Here is a 20,713-nt window from a genome sequence, read left to right on the forward strand (position 1 = left end):
GACTAAAAGATTGAACTTGCGTGTACTTAAATATAAAAAAGGAAAAGAGCTCACCATGGCTTCATACAGTCTACTGAACTCCATATAGTTTGGAGTAAGAATAGCTCGCTGGTAGCCTTGAATTAGGGAAGGCTGCTGGGAAATAAGCCACAGTCCATCCTGCAACGACCAGTAAGAACATTTACTTAATGGATTCTTATATGTCAAATCACTGACTGAATCAAGAAAATACTTACAGCATCAATAATGATAGGAATTCCTTTCACTTTTGATTTTTCTATGATACCCTGCAAAAAAAATGAAGACAATTTTAAGACGCTTGCTAATTTAAATCTCTTACAATCCAAATCAAATTCATATAATAAATCAGATCATGTAAGTTGTTTTTCTAAAGCAAAATTGAAAACAATCAGTTATATTCTGCAAACTAATGTAAAACATCCTTGCATCAACTGGTAATTTTACAACTACATTGTTCTCTCCCTGGTTCAGGTATAAGCAGTGCCAAGAGGGGTTCCATAACTGATGCCTTGGTGTTGCTACGCAAACAAGCGAGCAATCTTACTCACTCTCCCTTCTTCAGGAGGCATGTAATGCCAACATCAGTCACACAGTAAATATGCATCTCCAATTAAAAAAATAAGAATAAATCCAGGTGAGTATTACCATGATATAAATCTACAAATAACTACAACATTTTTGTGCATGGACAACCAACCAACCTGAGACAAGCAATACGTAAGACATGCCATTTCACTCATGGTCCTGGAGGTTTTATACTTTCAAAACAAAACCAAAGTGGGCCATTCAACAGACCATTTACAGAACTGTTTTTTCAGCATGCAGCATCTACTAGCAGACTGTCTGCCTTTGTCCTGTTCTCTCTCCTAACTGAACAGTTGCAACAACTGACACTCAAGTTTTTTTTAATGAGGAATGGCTGACAGTCAAGTTTTTTTAAATGTTGGTCATTATCAACTTGTCTTTGAAGCTATAGAGTTGATCTTTTTTCTGTAGAAGATAACAGAGGATGGTATCCATCCAAAAGTCTAATTAGTTTTGAATGTTATTAAATTCTTCAGATTAGCTCTTCAGATTAGCTGTCATATGGCACTGAGCTCCACAGGTTAGCAATTACGTAAGGAACAAGGAAGCAGCTTTTAATGAATGTTCACAGTATTGAACATCCCTCTGTTCTTGTATTGTGGTCAAAATAAATACCACCCACCTCGCTTCCAGCAAGTTATTGATTATGGAATATACATATCTTCACAAACTAGTTCCCACTTGATTCTGATTTTTCCAATACCAGTAGAAGTCTTTCCCTTCTATTTTTAAATGGATGACTAGAACTTAGAGCAGTGTGCTTCATACTAACACTACTTTTGTTTGGGGACTGTTCACACATTGGAAGCGTGAGAGTGATACACTACCCGCTGTTCCAAGCTTGAGGACTTGTCTCAACACACTGCTGCAGCTACATTAGAAGCTGCTACAGAATAAAACCCTTTCCATGACACACATACATGCCTGCACAAGCCTCAACTTGAGCTGTGTGTCAGACTGCCCACCCTCCTTGGGATCCCAAGGGAACAAACACCACAAGTTTTCTCCTACATCCACCTCCCTGGATAATTCTGAACCAATCACAGAATTTACACAACTCACGCCATTCAACTGCTACTCAACTATTCAAGTTTATGGATAAGTATATTTAACAGCTGTGCAAGGATGGAATCTTAAAGCATACCTACAATTAGTTGTGGCATGCTGAAAACCACTGAGCCTTACTTTCAAAGGTTTTAAGAAATTTATGAAACAGAGTCATTTCTTCATTCATTAACTTTAATCTGCACAGATGTACGTAGCTCAGTTTTTCTTCACAGAAGCTGTACTGCTTTGCCCCTGCTGAGTTAAGTTCATTAACAATTATGTTTAATTTGACTCACTTGGTTATAATAAAATAAGGCTGTTGATCTAGCAACCAGGTTTATGGTTTGTTGTTTTTCGCATAAATGAATATTATATCCAAAAGCCCAATTATTTTTGCACCACATTAAACTCTTCTGATTAGCTATCATATTGCTATGTACTGAGCCCCAGAGGTTAACAAGATAGCATGTAAGAAAGCACTGAGATCATTCTCCCCCGATTTTTTGAGATACAAATACCATTTACGGCAACCTCATTTTCTAACCGCTTTTAATAAGAATATTTTTGTACATTATCAACTTCACCAAATTCCTTCAGTACTTAACACGATTACTGCTCCACCTCCCACTAACATGAATCACCAGTTTATTCTAGTATGTCAACTTTAGTAAACCAGTCTTTCATGACACTTCATTTTTTAAAGCCATAAAAGATTTCCCCAACAGATTCCTTACGGAAATCTGAGGGAAGACACAGAATCACAGAAGTCCCTACCCTTTCAAATCATGCTCTTAAATATATTATGAGCAATCCAAGGGACTTCTGTTCCCGAAACAGTTAATGTCTGGCTGTTGCTGTTACTGTTTGACATCTTTTCATGTTTCCTCATAACTATCAAGAGTTAACTAAATCAAGAGTCCTGAAGATCCATTATCCACCAAAAGGATGCAAGTATAGGAAAAAACCTGAAAAGATGGAAGTTACAAAGCATGAAAGTATATGTACAAGTAAATAGCTTCTGGAAGACTGAGACACTGGTACTACCCAGAGAAACAAGGCATTTCTTCCTAATAACATTCTGTGTTCCTACCACTCCAGCACGTCTTCCACAATCCTAAGACATTTGACCTCTGCTCTGAAGAGCAATTTCATCTTGTTAAGTAAAACCTACTGGCAAAGCAACTTCCATTGTGTGCCGAGTCTCTGAGGTATAAATTCCTAATCTAACATATTGAGTGATGTTTGCTTTTTTCTCTCTCTTATAAAACAAATAACCAGGGGGTAAAAAGTCCTTTGTCTTATTTAGAAAGCTCATTTCTGTTAAAAAACAAAACAAAACACACAAAAAAAAACCACCCAAAAACCCGACAGCTAAACAAATTAAAAACCACCCAACCCAGAAAGCTACCCTAATTATTTTCCTTTCCTCTTCATCTTTAAACCCGGACAGAAACTGCTTGGAGACAGACAGGGAACCTCATCGAGGAAGTTCTGGGGAGGGTAGTTAGTAATCTGGCAGCCATAGTAAAGCAGAAGCAGACAACCACCCATTTGAAGCACAAACCATTCACCGGAGAACCTGTGTCCCCTATTGATTGTGGACAGGACCCGTCTCACCTGCTGCCATTTAAAGGTCAAATGGCTAGCCACTGGAGAGAAATTGATCCTATGCAGCTTAGGCACCATACATAGGGTTGGATCAATCACCAATAGACATATCTGCCTCTCCTCAGCTATCACAGAGAGAACAGAGACACTTTACTGCTTTATTTTTAGACACCGAGAACTAGGTGAGATTAAGCACACTTTTAAACACCCTATTACTAGAGATACTGTATTAAAAAAAACCCCAACAAAATAAGTAAGTTGTGTAAAAGCTGTTTACAGCAAAAATGGCAACATCCTCTATGCAGAGTATTTTGTTCCTGGAAGCAAGAATCAATTTTCAGCTGAACCCATATCTCGATATTTGGCATGGACTTTCCCGGTTAATACTTGTAGCATACAGAAAAATCTTCACTGTCAATTACACAAATAATACAGCTCAAGATTAACTCCACTTTCACACCAAAACTTACTTAACGGTTTCTGATAGGATTCTATGTATGAACTAGAACCATCTGTTCAGTTTTATCCAATGTAACAATTATTTATATGGGAAAGCATTTGGAAGAGAACACTGTCAATTAAAATTAACAAGAAATGATACTGGACTCACAGGGCAACCTTAGCATCTAGTCACAAAACAGAGAGATCAATGAGGAGGAGAAGAACAGTGACACATTGCCGTCACCCAACTTGATGACCTAGAGCCACAGTGGTTAGCTAAGATACTGAAGACTGAAATTTGGGTACTTCCACTACAGTATTCAGAGCCAGACACACGTCTCAGTCTCCTACCTTTCATGTAGAGGGGTGTGGGCAGTCCCTTGGTAGAGACGTTCTGCTTCATATCAGTTGGTTAAGTACTTGGTGGCTCTCTGAAACAGTGATTCTACAGCCCACAACATTTGGATGAGAAAAGGGACACAGATTCCAGCCTGCTGTGATTAATATCAGTGATGATGAACTGTACTAGAACAAATCTGTAACAAGAGCTTCTTCTCCAAACAACTGAGAAGCACAGTTTAAGTTTCTACCCTAATGAAGCCAAAGAGGAAATGACCTGGGATTCACACATCCTATGAAGGTGCTGTATATGGGACAACTTCCCACACAGTTAACATTTGTTAGCAGCACCAAATACCTGACGTTTAGGAATGTCCAACATAGTGTTTCAGTGATTTTGCAATTTTTGGTGGAGGTGGTTGAGGGGAAGAGAGCCAGAAGGGGGTAAAATTAACCTGAATCTACTCCTACTCTACTCGTGAAACACAAAATCTCCTGAAAAATCTTTGTCCTCTGACTGCGTATCCAGGATTTGTATGCAAGCGGCCAACTTAGGAAGAACCGAAAAAGTTGTGTCACAGCTGAAATCAGTGCTCTATCTGGGTGAAGGTAACCCTTTACTGCAATTAGGAAAACTTACAAAGTAAGTACAAAGAATTTATGTGTTTTAATTCATTATTTTATCGTGGAAGCTATTCCTTGAGATGTAATGCATTCATTTTAGTAAGTAACTGCACTCTGTCACAACTTTCACATGGGAATTTTAAAATAGATTCCCAAAGCCAAATTCTATTTCTTTATGGGGGAAAACCACCCAAAACACCACAAAAACAAACCAAAGAAAACAGAAAACTCCTATTCCACTGCAACCAGATCACCACACACATTAGATCAGAAACAATTCAGGCTGGAAAGGACTACGGGAGAAAGAATATTGAAGGGACAAGTGTGCTGAAGGACAGCACAGTAATGCAGAAAAACATTATGCAATTTATCCATTTGATACCCTGCAGCTGTGCTATGAAACACAAGGTTCACCTGCACTAACACAGAAATCCAGGATTCTTGCACACTTCCATAATTATTATGGAAAAAGGGAATGGGCCAAAATGAGCCAGTGCAAAACTCTGGCTGCAAAAAACAGCTAGGAGGGGAATGGAGGGAACATGTGAGGGAGGAATAAATTGCTATGGAACTCCTAAGTACTATCAATATCTAATCAGCCATGGAAGTCTTCACAGAGCAGCCACCCTGAGGCACCAGCAGCATCCACAGCCTCTTGCAAAACTCTGCAGTCAGCCTGGACTTCTCCACCCAAGCCCATGAGCCAGCAATAACACACGTATCCTATTTACTCTGCCTGTAGACAATAGCATACAAGGTGGTTCCCCACAGATCCTTGAAAAAGACAATTATGCACAGTTTTGCCCACACCTGACTTGGATACATTTCTCAGCTTTTTTAATTAGATGTGGATTAGCTGCAGAATGCCTGCAATGACTTTCAATCTAATTATTAGTTGTAGCACTACTCCTGTTCTTACTGGTGAACTTGTTTGGTTTACCTGCACAATAACTTCTGCATTTGATGTTTGCAAACAGAAGAATCAGGAAATTAGAGCCAGTCATTTTAGTAAAAGACAATGAAATAAACAGAAAACCACAATAACAGCATATATAAAGCAACATCTATCCCACAACAGTAATTCATTTTCATCAAGGATGCATCACAATGTCATTTTTCTACCTTGCACAGTTTCCTTCACTGACACCAGCAACAGACACTGTATTTCCTAGGTCCCTTCAAGAGTCATGTTTTGGCCTATTCTTTGCAAAATTCCTTATCCATGTTCTCAAAAAGAAGTTCAAGCTTCTGCATACCAAGATAATAGATAGCACTGACCATGATGACATCCAAACATTTTAGGAAGCAGTATAACCTTGCCTTCAGTGCACTCTACTGCAATCTGCAAATGCCAAGTATGTAATTACATACTCTGGTTTGGTAGAGACATTCAAATGTGCATAATGTGGCACTGGTTACATCTTATAAAACCTTAAAGGATAAAAAAGCTGTGGCAGCCCCTTTTATGAAAGAACCCTCTACTGAAAGTTAGGACCAGAAACTGCTACTGAAATGCTCACTATAATTGCTTGTATTTTCCACATGGATGCTGCTCTCACCCAACAATTCTGAATCCACAGTTTTATCTGGAACAAAGAGATAGAAGGGAAGAAACAGCAAATTTTTCCCTGTAAATGCTGCAGCTGTAAGTATTTCTGCACACTCCTTCCCCAAAGTGCCCAGGAGGCACAAGTAAGTTCCACCCCAACACACTGCAAATCAATTCCCACAAATAGGTACTGAAAGCCCTAGGAAGCATTTCTGCATTCCTTGCTTCAAGTCTGGATAAACGCAGAGTTAGCAGGGACTCAGCTGCAATAGAGGTCAGGATGCTGCTCTGCAGCAGAGATGCTTGGAAAATGGCTTTGGCAAGCATAAGTTTGTAATCTTGCACAGCTAGAGGTAGGCAAATATCCCAAGCACAGGCATGTGCTCAAGGCCATAGTCAGGGCTGGCAGGGGACAAGGGGAGAAGCTTCCCTTTTATTCCCCAAATAAAAAAAAATATTTTGTATTTGACACAGACATTTTTGAAAATCATTTAAAAAATGGAATTCCACTGTTTAAGATTTTTCACATTAGAGCTGTATTTTCAGTATCTGTTTTGGGGTTTTCTTTATTTATCTATTTACTCACTGGTGGAAACATGCAGTGAACTCTGAAACTTTATTTCCTTCATTCCTACACACTGACCCAAGAACTCACCCTCCTTTCAGATCTCAGCAAAGACAATCCAAATCTTTGTGAACAAGATTCACATAAATCACCTTTAACTAGCCTAATTGCCTGAGTTTTACTTCATATATCCCTGTATGCATAACTACCACTAGCTCATTAATCAGTCCACTAAGTTCACAAATCTCACATAAGAAATGATCACCATTTGTACTATTTGAATTAAGAGTCACGTAACAGCAACGAACATCCTTTCTCTGAAACACATAAGCTTCTTTGTCTCATGGTTTATGCTCCATTCAATGTAACTAGGTCTTTTGCCTTTTAACTGTAGTACTACATGATAGACCCTGTTTCCCAAAACAGATTTTTCAGGGGCACAAGTAAATACTTAATTTAATCCAGGAAGAGGGTGATAAGGACTCTAAAGAGTACCGCAAAATATCATCAAGCACAGTAAGTGCTTTGGGAAGTGCTAAAAGCTGTTGCTACAACTAAAAAAGCTGAAGATGCTGTACATGGCAGCTAATCAAAACTGTTCCATTCTACATTACAGATAATAAAAAGAGAATGATCCACTTGTAGATTCCCCGTCTGAATTCAAAGCAGATCCCTTGCTGTCAAACTTGGAAGAAAATTGCAGTTTTCCCTAAACACATCCAAATCCAGTTAAGCAATCATCCTGTGTACTCCAAAGTAAAAAATCTAAATCAGAATAAAGACACAAAGTTTTCTCATGCTGTCTCATCCACTAAAGGGCTGCACTCAGAAAGCAAACTCTATGAGGTTCCCAATTTTACCATTACTTATGTTAATGTTAGACCTGGCGTAAGGTATTCATGGTCAGCTGCTGGGATTTTGTCTTAAAAACAAATAAACATAAACTGAAAATGAACTCTGGAAATTATCACTGCCAATTTCTTTTTTACGGTTTCTATCTGAATGTGCTCAGAAAGAGCTGAAAAGGTACCCATTTCCAGCGTGTTGCTTACAAATGCTTATAAGTATCAAAATGAAGTTAAACAACAATATAAGCCTACAAACAGAAAGTAAATAAACATCCCACTTCACTGTGAATGACTTTCATCAAGATCCATTACATACATTAGAAAACAAATTCTGCTTGCAAGCTGCATAAACCTGTATTTAAGGTCCTGTTAGCATATTTGCAAAAACTGTTTTTCTAATCAAGAGATTTGCAAGGAAGCCACAGAATACTAATAGTTCTTAGCACAAACAGCAGTAATTCTTCGCACAAGGAGAGGATCTCTCTCTGTCAAGCTGGCTCTCCCAAGCTTTATCCACATCAGTACCAGCATCAGAAAAGAACTGCATACTATCCCAGAAAATGTTACACCTTAGGTGAAGAGGTCCACAAATTCTGACACTCATTGGGCTGTTTGAAAGCAACGAGGCTTGGCTACTAAGAGTGCAGTTTTTTACTGGATACCACTTGTGGTATGTTCGTCAATACTGGGGATAGGGTGAGGGCTGAGAAAAATACAGTTTACACACATTCTCACAGCTGGTGCACGTACGTGCACTCTGGTTTTTGATTCTGCAGTATCACAGGCACAAGATCCTGTCTCCCTCACCCCATCTAGCTGAGGGCTCAGGCAGAAAGTGTGGCATGTCCTTGTTACTACTTCACACCCCTATGAACTGCTGAATCCCCACAGCAAGAACCTCCAGAGGACTTTACAGAGGGTATGAACAGGGCAGGAAGCAAATGCATGTGACACACGCTTAAGAATTCTGTTTCTGGTAAATAATTCTTCTGCTAACTTGAGTTACCCCAAAGAGAGACACATCCTGTTGTTCATATTCATACTTGGTGGTAGGTCTCACAGACAATACTATCTACCAACTGCAGCATTAACCTGGGATGCTTCTCAGGTGTCTTCTACTTGGTATAAAAAGAACCTAGGGGGCTGCTCAGATACCAAGAGGAAAATGCTTCTCAAGGCCCAGAACAGCAGATTTAACTTTGCCAGACTGCTACAGTAAAAGGTGGCTCTGTATTCTGTAGTCCTTTTGATTTTGCAAATAACAGTGCAGATAGTGTAACGAAGCACCTGGTCCTGTTCTCGTAATTTATCAGGGCTGTGAAGTGTTGCCCAAATCCTAAAGGCACGAAGCTTGAAAGGGGGGATGTTATTCCAACTGATCAAACACAGAAAGGCTAAGAACTCGAGGTGGAACTGAGAATCCACCTGAAACAGAGAATTTCAGATGGGCTCTACCTGGGCACCTGAGGAAAAGCTCTTGATGGCACAGACAAGAATTCCCCTACTTCCAAGTCTCGTGCTACAAGAAAAATCAGATCAGTTTAAGACCCCTCAAATGTCTGAATGAAGAACACTGTGGTGGGTAGATATTATAGGGACATGATATTGCTGCTGTGTGAAAACAGAACATTCAATATCTTTGGAAATAAGCTGCTTCTAAACACTGGCAGAGGACAATAATAGGGACCTTGGCCTTGCTTCCACATGGCAGCTGAACTCTTTTTCAACAGTCTAAACCACCACCAGCAGCATACCAGCTGAGATAAACTTGGAGAGGTAATGGTACTACCATCTCTGGACATTACCAACCATGGACACCGAAAGAGGAAAAACAGATGGTCCGATGTTGTCTACAAGGAAGTTCCACACCAAATGCGGTAACAGCACTTTGGAAGGTGGAAGTAGAATGTGGAGCAGAGATGCTTCAATCTGCACACTCCAGAGCTGAGAAGGGGAGAAGAAAATGTTTTTGTCCCCTTCTCTGAAGAGAAATAGATAGTATAAACTGTTTTTTTGCTCCACAGAGGGTGCAATCAGGCCAAGACTAGGATTGCCACATCTACATAGGATCCAGCTGCACAGCTATTAGGAACCCAACAAATGCTTTCTTTCAGAGATTCTCTTGAAGCTCCTGGTCCTGCAAACCCATGGCTAGAAAGCTCTGACAGATCATCAGCCCTAACCCAGGCAACTGAGGAACAGCATTCAGGGTTTTGGCACAGACCCACACAAGTGACGTATGAGAGAGGGGTATAACTTGTAGAGTGGCTTTTTGTAATAGAGCTTGTAGATGGAATTACAGCCAAATCCAGACAATCACAAAATGCCAGTAAGTACATAGTCAAAGACTACCACTATGCTCTAAAGGGGAAAATATTTAATTTTTTTTCAAAAGAAACTGATCACAAGGTGGGGTTTTTTTTCCATCCAACTGTTTAAAAGAAGCTGAAATACCACAGTGCATACACAGCAGGCATCAAGTATGAGAGAAGGTGGTGAGGAAGTAAAGCATTCTTTGACCTGGAGAGAGAAGATGTTGACCAGATGGTGCAAGTACTCAGGCTATAAAATATATAATTCACTAAAAACACTGTCCGTGGGCTCTATACCAAAAACTGCAGGTTACTGAATTAGTATCTTAATTTCTCAAGGCTCAGAAGAGAAAAGCATCCCCAGCACATGACTGTTTGGACAAGGCCATTCATTGGCAATGTGCTGGCACAATACTGACAAGCCTTGACATAAGAACAGCATCAGAGAGGTGACAGATCACTACATCTCAGCACTTTAATGGGGCAGGAGAAGGAAGAGGGGAAGCTCTCCCTCCTCATCACTGCCAATCTGATACAAAAACCTGACCAAAATGTAGACACTAATCTACATCTCAGCCCTGTGTTCATATGACAGCACGCTGAGGTTAGCTGAAAGAGACAACTGAAAATTATATACCAAGCCAGCCTCCTATAAAAGTTTAAAATAGCAATGCCATCATCACTTGCTTTTTTTCTTGAAGGTGAAGAGGGATACAAAGCTTAAAATTCACCACTGAAGCAAGGACAGACTCAGCCTTTCTTCAGCATAGAGAAGCACCAGTCTTCCTCAAGCAGGCAACGAGGGTTCACTTGTTCAGTTACATGTTAAAAACCAACACTGAGTAACTAATAAACAGTTGCATATACAATGAAGACAAAGAACTTGAGTTTTAACATGACTTGAAATTTATAAGGTCAGATCCACAGCTCATACAAATATGGCCTGATATTTTAGCATGAAGTAACTTCCAAACACACCGTCTTCATTGGCTGGGTTTGTTTCTTTAACTTTAAGCTAGCTCACAGGGGACAGTCAGGCTGAAGTAAAAATATGCTTGTAATTTACTAAGAAAGCAAAATTATTTCTAGCAATGATGCGAAAAAAAGAATAAAACACAATCAAGGATTCTTCCAGATACATGTGTAATACAGACATTGACAGATAGTTATAAAACCCAGATGGAATTCTGGTATAAAAGCAGCATATGTTGGATAATTAGATATTCTAAATTAATCCTTCTTTTGTTTAAAGTTGTTTTCCTTCAGAAAAAAAAAGAAACTCAAACCCAAGAATAAAAGAAAAATTACTGCCCAAAATTTTTTCAGTAAAAAGAATTTTTTTAGTTAAAAAAAAAGAATAAAATTGCTGTTGAGATTTTCCATTCCGAACAGAATTTGACTTCTTGATCAGCTGTAATACACTTCTTTTTCCTTTCTTTCTGAATCCACACTCTTTATAGTTTTGCACCCCTGTATCATGAACCAAATGTCTTTTGGAAGCAGGAGGAGAATAAAGAAGCGAAGAGCTCCAACACCAGCTTTTGCTAACAGAAGCCTAGCAAAACCACCCTCCATAGCTCTCAAGATATTCTAAACTAATTGGATAGAATGGCTTCCAGTCTCTTGCCTCCCATCTTTTGGAATTTCCCTGTGTAACTATCAACATGTCTGTAAATTATATTAATTTCAGTTGTTAGTACCACTGATTCAGTACTAACTTCTCAGGAAAAAAGCTGAAAATGTACAAGCTAAGGTTGACATTAGACTGAAAGATATACTTCGAACATACAAAGAGGTGTTGACAGTAATACAATCTGGAAGGTGGTGTAAGTACATATTATTTAGAGTACAGATCTAAGCTTTAGTTTGCAGCTCTCCACTAAGGCTTGACAGAAAATAGGACTACCTCTTTATCCAGGGTAGGAATCTGCAACATTTTATAATTGAGAGTATTACTGCTTATTGCAAGAGGGCACAGCCCCCGTTCTTTGGTACCTCACCTGATAACGTTCCTGAATATGGTTCCGAAAAATCATAAAGTCATATTCATATTTATGCTCTCATAGTACAAGTGCTTTGTACTTATGAAAACATGGAGCTCTTTATCCAGAGATGCCAACATCTATTTCTTAATTAGCAACTTTCACTATCAAAAGCAAATCAAAACAACCACATGGGTGCCTAAAATTCAGAGTGATGCTTACAGTTTCATAAAGAAGACCGTAACTAACAGCTGTAATTTTAAGTCAACATTTTATTAAATTTCTTATTTAGTAACCCTATCAAAACCATTTGTGTAATCATGTAAAAAAGATGAAATTGGTTAATAAAATGTAACATAAAGATACAGAATAAAACATCAGTATGCACATTACCTTAGCATTCTCAAGTAGAACTTCATCTCTACCTAAGCCAGGTCCTATGACAACTGAGTGCAGCCGTGGTAACCACTTTTCCACTTCATGGACAGCATTGGGACTATCACTAAATGGAGTTGGGGAAAAAAGAAGACAAATTTTAAAAGGTTTCATTTTCGTATTTGCAGAATCTGAGCTGAAGATGCAAGACAGAAAGAGGTATTTCCTATCTTCAGTGTCAGGCGATTTTATCCTCCAAACTACCAAAAATCTGTGACCTGGGAAATTTGGAATGGTTGTCCAAACAGCTAAAATGAAACATTTCATCCATTTCTTAGGGGATACTACATAAAAATGAAGAGGTAATGACAAGTATCCACCATGGTTGTTACAAAATAAAAAGCAAGGCACGAAACCACCAATACTTACAGTCTGTCACAATTCCCTGCTTCTTCGCAGAGATTATACCTTGGAGAGAAATCCACCATCTCACAAGTATATACTGCAGCTTGTTGGAAATGATGCAATTATTTATCATCCTGCATAGCAAAATGATAAATCTACTCCTACACTTTTTTTGTCAGTTGCTTCATAAGCATTTGTTCCAACTGAATTACAGCCAGAATGTCCCCTTTCCCCAAAGGGCAACAGAAGAATCAAGCTATTCAGGAAAGGTATTATCTGCTTGTAATACTTAAGATTTCTGTAGCATCCAGGTTTTGTCTACATTGGAAAAATGATGAGAAAATCCACTCCCAAATATAGCAGCTACAATACACCATTCAGCTGCTGACCAGAACTGTTTATTTTGTTCTCATCCGTTTCGTTGTGCAAATAGGTCAGAATACTTTGAAAGCACTGCCCAACGATGTCAGTTAATCCTTATGGACAGTAAGAGGGAAAATTTAGACTTCCTCCCTCCCTCCCTCTGACATAAGCGATGACAATAAATGAACATTTTAATGGGAGCATTGGGGAATAAAGCTCCCTATTGGGTAAGCAAGGAGATGCTATTTGACAGCATTTCTCAGACATTTTGAGCTTGCAATACTTCAACAAAGCTCGATTATTACAGATGAAAGCCCTTGCATGTTTTTCATAACCAACAGCTGTACTGATAGGACACACCACTTGGGAACAAGTGTTTAGCTGGCATCTGGCAGAATCAGCAAATTCCGCAATGATTTCTGCAAGTGGCGGGCAGGAGCCTAGAGCCTTTGCAGCTGCACAGAGGGAGGTGGCCCGCTCAAGACCGCAGGGATGCAGTGCCTCGCGCCTGGCAGCGACCCAGCACCCCTCCATTGACAATGGCTGCTTCAGAAATCCCCGGCTGCAGCAGCGCCAGCTCCCAAAAGGCACCCGGTGCTGACACCACGGAACAGCTCTGTCACATCAAGGCTTTTGGGTGGAAGTGATGACCTGCTACAAGGGCAAGGGATACAATGATCCATGTGAGAACATCAATCCATGAGAGGACATTAGTGTTTCTAAAGCAGTTCCCTGCTTAGCAAGCTGAAGCTGAATTTCCATTTGAACAACATAGCTCCCTCCCTTCTCCTCTAACTCGTAAGGAAACCATATTAGCTTGAGAATTGCCAAACAGCTCACTATGACTATTTGTTGTCCCTGCATAACCACCTCTTGGTTTATGATTTGGATATAGGCTGGAAAGAAAAATTATTCAAAAAATATTTAAAGTACTATTTTAAAAAAAAGCCAGTTTGTTTATACACGGCAGGTTGAACATGTGAAAAACTAACTGTGAACCAAGCTCTAATAAAAGGTCACCATTTCTGAACGCAGAATTATTTACATGCTGATACTGATTTTTCTCTCTAGAAGAGCAATACGTCTCAAAAATATATATTTCTTAAATATATATATAAGTATCATATAGCTGTAGGAATACTGTTACATACATAAGGATGTTTGAACGAACTGGATTCAAAATACCTTTGGATGGTGGAAGCCAAATACAGTAAATAAATGTTCCACTAACCATAAGCTAAGAACAGAGCCGTAGATAGCATGATAACTGCTCTGCTCTTGAAGAAATAACTCAGTAAATAATCTCAAGGTATAAAGCTTGCCAATTTATTTATCTTCAGGACTGAAATAAGATAATTTTGTTTCCAACCCAACTGATAATGTGCACTCTTCAAAACAAAGCCATCTCTTGGGAAATGAACAGTCCAACGTTAAGCCACTCCTGCTCACTTTGCCTCTGGTAATAATAAAACCCTACTGTAGCACTTTTCATCTTCAAAGCATTTTACAAACGTTACATTCACATAACTCCTTTGCAACTTCACATCAAGAAGCAACACAAGGCATATGAAGGGCCAAGAGATTTAAAACGGTGATAATGACTATTACATTGCAAAATCAGCTATAAAAACATGCTGCAAAGTAACTGGTGGATTTTGATTTTTCATCAAGAAAGCAGAACAAATACTGCCTCAGAGAAGCATCGTGGCAACTTCACTTTAAGATACTGGATGTTCACAGCTGCTGTAGCTATCCACCTAACGACATCTTACAAATAACTTGTACCTACAGCTTCTCTGAGGGTGGAAAGGCTATTGTGTCATCTTGCAGTTTATTTCCACACACAGACATCAACGTAGTAGCATTGTAAAGCTGATGGGGTACAAATGATCAACATACAACATTCTTCGGAAGGAGTGTCACCTTGAATATCCCTGACCATGGGATTTTGCACGGAGACAGAAACTCTTTTAGGTCTTAACAGCTACAGTCTATACACATCATTTAAGCATGCCCAGGAGAATTCTCTGACACTGATCTCATCTGGCCTGTTTCATTTCTACACCTTCAGGCTTCAGAGCAGGTAACGCTCAAGCTTCCTACCTGGACTACGTTAGTTCCTCACCAGTAGAAGAAGTTTTTGGGCGAGGCTACTGGGTATGTGCAAACGATGATGCCAAGGATTGTGTGGATAATATGCACAGAACAGAAGACATGTCCTCAGCTGTTTGTTGTGTGCTATACTCACACAAGTAATGTTGTTAACTTTGTCTGATTTCTAACCTGATTTCAAACCTTTCCATTTAGTTATCACCTGCACCGTACAACTGTAATTAGCACTGCAATTTAAAAAAAAAAACAAGGGTCGAGAGAGGTATGAGGTATGAAGAAGATGGGCCCTTGATCAAAAGAGATGGAATCTTCAGGCTTTGACATAAAGGGATCAAGTCAGAATCAGCTTTGCCTTTACAGGTGAAGAGCCATACAATATGTGACTTGGCTTTTCTCCAAAAACAGGAATCACAAATGTGATACTCCTACTCTAAAACACAAAGCTAATATTAATATAAAGAGGAATCAGAAAAGAAAACAGCATTTGAATTTCTGAAAGGAGGGTAAAAACCTTTGAGAGAGACTCTGATGAACAAAAAGTCAGGGATATCCCAAAATAAAGCAAGTGTTTTTGGAAGGTGATGGGGCAAGAGACTGGGAAACAGTCTAGTTCTCCCACCATTTGAAAATATAAACTGCACCATGAACATATGTAACAGGAATAATTTGGGAAGCTGAATCTGAGAAGTAATACCTGTAAACATGGAGAGTGAAAGCACCATTATGCAGATGTGTGCAGTTAAGGACCACAGCTGCAGATTTGCAGGAAATGCACAGATCTTCAAACAGGTACTCAACTTCCAGCTAACCACCGTGTTATGTGACACATTATCAGATGTCATTCTGATGAAAACCTAGATTATGACAGCTCACTGTTGTTCAGTCTAGCAACCAACCAACATCCCTCCAAACCCCAAAAGCTTCCTCAAAGTCTCAGCTGCAAATCAATTGATAAAGCTCTGACTGCATACAGAAAAGAACTAGTACAGGATAAACACCTAAACAACAACTGCAAGACAACATAATTACTAATATGGAAAACCAAAGGAGTGTCTCATACCTGTGAAGTTCAGTAGATATGGAAGAGTCTTACGCTAATGACAACAATCAATCAACTTTACATCCATTAACCAAAGCAGATCTAAACAAACACGCAAGCATACAGGCAGTCTCACAACAGAGCACACTGAAGAAGGACCCCACTGATGTTTTACCTGATCAGCTTTCCTTGGCTATTAGTGAGAGGGAGGAGAAAGGGATAAAGCTTCACCTAGCAGAGGCTAAGACGACTGTGAGCTCCTGGGAAGACAGACACAGCAGCTTTATAATTTGCCTTCTCTGAAGCCCCTATGCAGGCAGCACCAAGGTATGGTGTTCAGTATCTTGCATGTTTCTCTTTCTGCTCTTTTCTCTGCCTCAACAATGTATTGAGCAAAGTGCTTTCCATGAAAAAATCTAGATTCTTCAAATTAAGCAGCACTAGATCTCTGAAATGGTAACAATTTTTCTTTGCTAATTATTGCCAAATTAAACGCAATATGCCATGAAAAAACCCCCTCATCTTGACACATCAATTATTTTTGGTTATAGTGCTTACAGCAGTAGCTGCTGCTTCACTACTTCATAGTCTCATTGTTGCCTCTTAATGCACAACCTCACAGTATTTCATAATACCTTTCAGTTTTGAAAAGCTAATATAGAAAATAAAAACCTTAAGTCAAACTTCTTAATCTTCAGGAATCTTCTGGTTTTCAGTATCACTTGATAAAAATCAAGATAAAACAGTTCTCTAGATCTTCATCTTGGTGAAAATTGATGCAAGAACCTTTCCAAAACGAACAAAAAGTCCCCCCAAAATATGGAAATATGGTGGCTAATGCCCTAATACCACCCAGGCTTTCTAAGCATCTTCCAGAGCAGTTTGTAACAAATATTATTAGTGCCATCTGTTTGAAAGTCTGCCTTAGGCTGGTCACTGCCCAGAGTGGGAAGACAGCTGTCAGGCTAGGGCCTGCAATGCCACTCCACTCCCCAACCCTCCAAAACAAGATGACTTTGCTGTAGACTGCAATTGTTTCAAAGACTGGCTTTCACCCATGATCAGAAACCACCACGGCAACAACTTTAAATATTACGGAAAGTGTTAAACACAGCAGCTTTCCTCAGAAGGATGAATGACAGTTACTGTCATTGCCTTCCAGAGGAGGGAAGGGAACAAGGGTGATAAGGTGCAGCATTGTCAAATTTTACATGGAAAAAAATATGAAGTGAAGTCAGCATGGATGTAACTGGGAGCTACAGGAATAATAGATAAGTATGAATGACAGGGCAGACAGCAGGACCACAGCTCTTCACATGTTTTCAGCAGAGCTGGAACCACCTTAGTAATCAGAGACGTGTCCTGGACATCACAAAATGCCTATCAGGGGGATGTCCTGATAAAGAAGGCCACAGGACACAACCAAAACCGCCATCAGCTGATCAACTGCATGGATTCTTGCTGGACAGTGAATTTAAGTTCTGCTTGTTTTCTGTGTGCATTTGGCGCGACTGAGGTAACTCCAAGTACATTAAAATGTATTGTTGCAAGTCTGTTACGTAAATTCAGACAAAGCCACCGTAAGCGGGCAGTTTCAAAAGCCAACCTAGAGTGTTGTCTTCAAAGATAGAAAAAAAGTCTCTGATCTGAGGATGAAAGAGTTTTAGTTTTGTTTGTCCAACCACAGCAGGTAATTACATTAATGTGAATCAAATGTTAGACCTGATGCCATTTAGATCCTGTGATGTTATACAGGACATCAAAAGAGAGAAAGGACATAATACTCAGCTCTAGCATTTAAGTGGTTATCTCAGAAAGCTGATTATTAACTATTGTGGTAAACTCCGAGTAAAGTTGTTATTGGAAACTGGGTAAATAAGATAGGGAGAGAGATTATTCTGGAAAGGTTAGGTCAAAGGAATTAAAAGGCAAAACCAAACAATGCAAAACATGTTTGAGCATAAAATTAAACTAATTCTATATTCCAAGAGCAGCTATATTTGCCAATGTTTACATCATCATTCCTGCAAATTAACTCCTAATTTCCAGAAGCCCAAAGGCTTAGGAAACTCCTTCTAGCCCCATGTACAGATCTGGAAATAAGTTATTCTTGAGAAGCTCATTGATCCCATTTACCAACTCGTGAGTGTCTCACTAAGCATCCCAATCAGGTAGAGCAAATCTCAGGGACAGCACAGAGGCATGAAGTTGGATTAATGTAATTAGAGATAAAAAAAAAATTGTATTTAATAAATTCAATACATTAAAACGCTTCCAAAAAAAAGTTTACAAGATACAACGGCCATCTTCATCTACCAGGCTGTTGGAAGATCTTCCAACAGTGTGTCCTGTCAATGCTGGGTAGAGAATACTTATTTTTCTGCTACAATCTGATTAAATGACAGGTAAGAAAATGAAAGAAAAATTAAGACCCTAATGATAAAGGGACTGAATAGTTTCAAATCAAGTGTTCCTTTTTAGCCACTGCGTAAGTTATTTAGACACCAGAAGTGAACCTGGTACACTTCATGTGAATATTATCAACACAACACAGCAATAAGAAAAGCAACCCATGATTCATAAGAAGCACAGCTGTCACAAGTTAATAGCAGCAGACTGCTCTTGATATGCAGACACCACAGTCATTACTTACTCCATATTCTGCCTTCAAGGAAGCAACTGTGTGAATGACCCACTAAGGTATGCATTTAAAAAAAAGTACTGTATTTACCATCTCATATTTTTACATAATAATAATAATAATGACAAACCCCAAAATATTTTCCATAGCTGCTATTTGGACAGCAGACTCTCAATTAGGTACCAGATCTTCTGTTTCACTAGGAATTGGGTTCTCAAAATACTACATGCATCAGAGCCAACACAAAAATGAACTCAAATGCATTATACAAATGGTGTCACCTCTCCTATGCAGAGTAGAGCCTCTCACAACCTGTGAGGAAGAGACCCAAAGGAGGAGGTACTGCTTGACTGTTTTCTGAGATTTCTCACACAGGCACAACAACAGCACTCAAGGTTCACCTTATCTAGCCTTGTAAAGACACCACAGGTATTGGCACAATCATTTTTACACCCTGCATTTAGATATAACCAAATATTTAAAGCAGTTGTACTATGTTTTTACCTCAATCACATTACCAATGCATGTTATGACAATCCCCCCTCAAAGTATAATAACCAAATGTCTTGACCTCGGTATTTTCCAAGTTCATTGTCCTGCATTTAGCTGTAACAGTTATTTTTCTCCTTCTCAGTAGCTGGTGCAGTGCTGTTGTTTCGGCTTTAATCTGAGAACAATGCTGATAAGACACTGATGTTTTAGTTGTTGCTCAATTTGTTTATGCTGATCAAGGACTTTTAGTCTTATGCTCTGTCAGTGAGGAGGGGCACAAGAAGCCAGGAGGGAGTAGAGACAGGACACCTGACCCAAACTAGCCAAAGGGGTATTTCATACCACAGCACCTCATGCCCAGTATATAAACCAGTCGGAGTTACCTGGAAGGCCCAGATCACTGCTTGGGTCAGGCTGGGTATCAGTTGGCAGGTGGTGAGCAATTGTATTGTGCATCACCTGTGTCTATTGTTTTTTTTTTCCTTTTTTAAAGTTTTATATTCTTTCCCCTTGTTATTTCCCTTATCACAGAATCATAGAATAATTAGGGTTGGAAAGGACCTTAAGATCGTCTAGTTCCAACCCCCTGCCATGGGCGGGGACACCTCCTGCTTAAACCATGTCACCCAAGGCTCTGTCCAACCTGGACTTGAACACCACCAGGGATGGAGCATTCACAAATTCCCTGGACAACCCATTCCAGTGCCTCACCACCCTAACAGTAAAGAATTTCTTCCTTATAGCCAATCTAAACTTCCCCTGATAAGTTTTAACCCATTACCCCTTGTCCTATCACTACAGTCCCTAATGAACAGTTCATCTCCAGCATCCCTATAGTCCCTCTTATCATTAGTAGTAGTAGTTTTGTATTACACTTTACTTATTTGACTGTTCTTATCTCACCCCATGGGATTTACACTCTTGTTATTCTCCTTCCCATCCTGCTGGGAGCAGGGGAGGAAGAAGGCAGGGAACGAGTGAGCAGCTGTGTGGTTCCAAGTTACTGACTGGGCTTAAACCACGACATTTGTGCAAGTGGTCTTGTCCTATTAATACTTCTTGTAAACTGACTTGGTAGGTAGAATCTGTCAAATAGTTTTCCAAACAAACTGCAGTCAACCAAAACTTGCAATTTTAAAAGAAACAGGATGAAGTTCAGATGACAGTGTAATTACTCTCAGAATGGAACACTTAAAATGTCCCTATAAAAACCAATGCACTTTTTTTTCTTAAATATTAAAATCAAAACAAAGTGACAAGTTTTTATCACATCAGTAATCCCTCTCCATTTTACGTTCAGCTCTTAAGGCACAGATGATAGTTCAATCAATACCCAGAAGCCTAAAGCACTTCAAATCAGCTGTG

General features: G+C 39.4%; 1 protein-coding gene across 8 annotated transcripts in view; it reads right to left on the bottom strand.

The window, feature by feature from the left end:
- NAXD (NAD(P)HX dehydratase) overlaps positions 1-20,713 on the bottom strand; it is a 120,424-nt gene that overhangs the window by 83,889 nt on the left and 15,822 nt on the right. For all 8 annotated transcript variants that reach the window (XM_061377760.1, XM_061377765.1, XM_061377761.1 and 5 more), the window contains 3 exons: positions 12,315-12,423; positions 237-287; positions 55-159 (listed from right to left, as the gene is read on the bottom strand). In XM_061377760.1, coding sequence (XP_061233744.1) covers positions 55-159; positions 237-287; positions 12,315-12,423 — 265 coding nt within the window. The remainder of the gene's footprint in view (positions 1-54; positions 160-236; positions 288-12,314; positions 12,424-20,713) is intronic.

This window comes from Neopsephotus bourkii, unplaced genomic scaffold (genome assembly GCF_033783945.1).
Source record: "Neopsephotus bourkii isolate Nb327-2 ecotype Australia unplaced genomic scaffold, CSIRO-AGI_Nbou_v1 NB_1760, whole genome shotgun sequence".
NCBI classification, from domain to species: Eukaryota; Metazoa; Chordata; class Aves; order Psittaciformes; family Psittacidae; genus Neopsephotus; species Neopsephotus bourkii.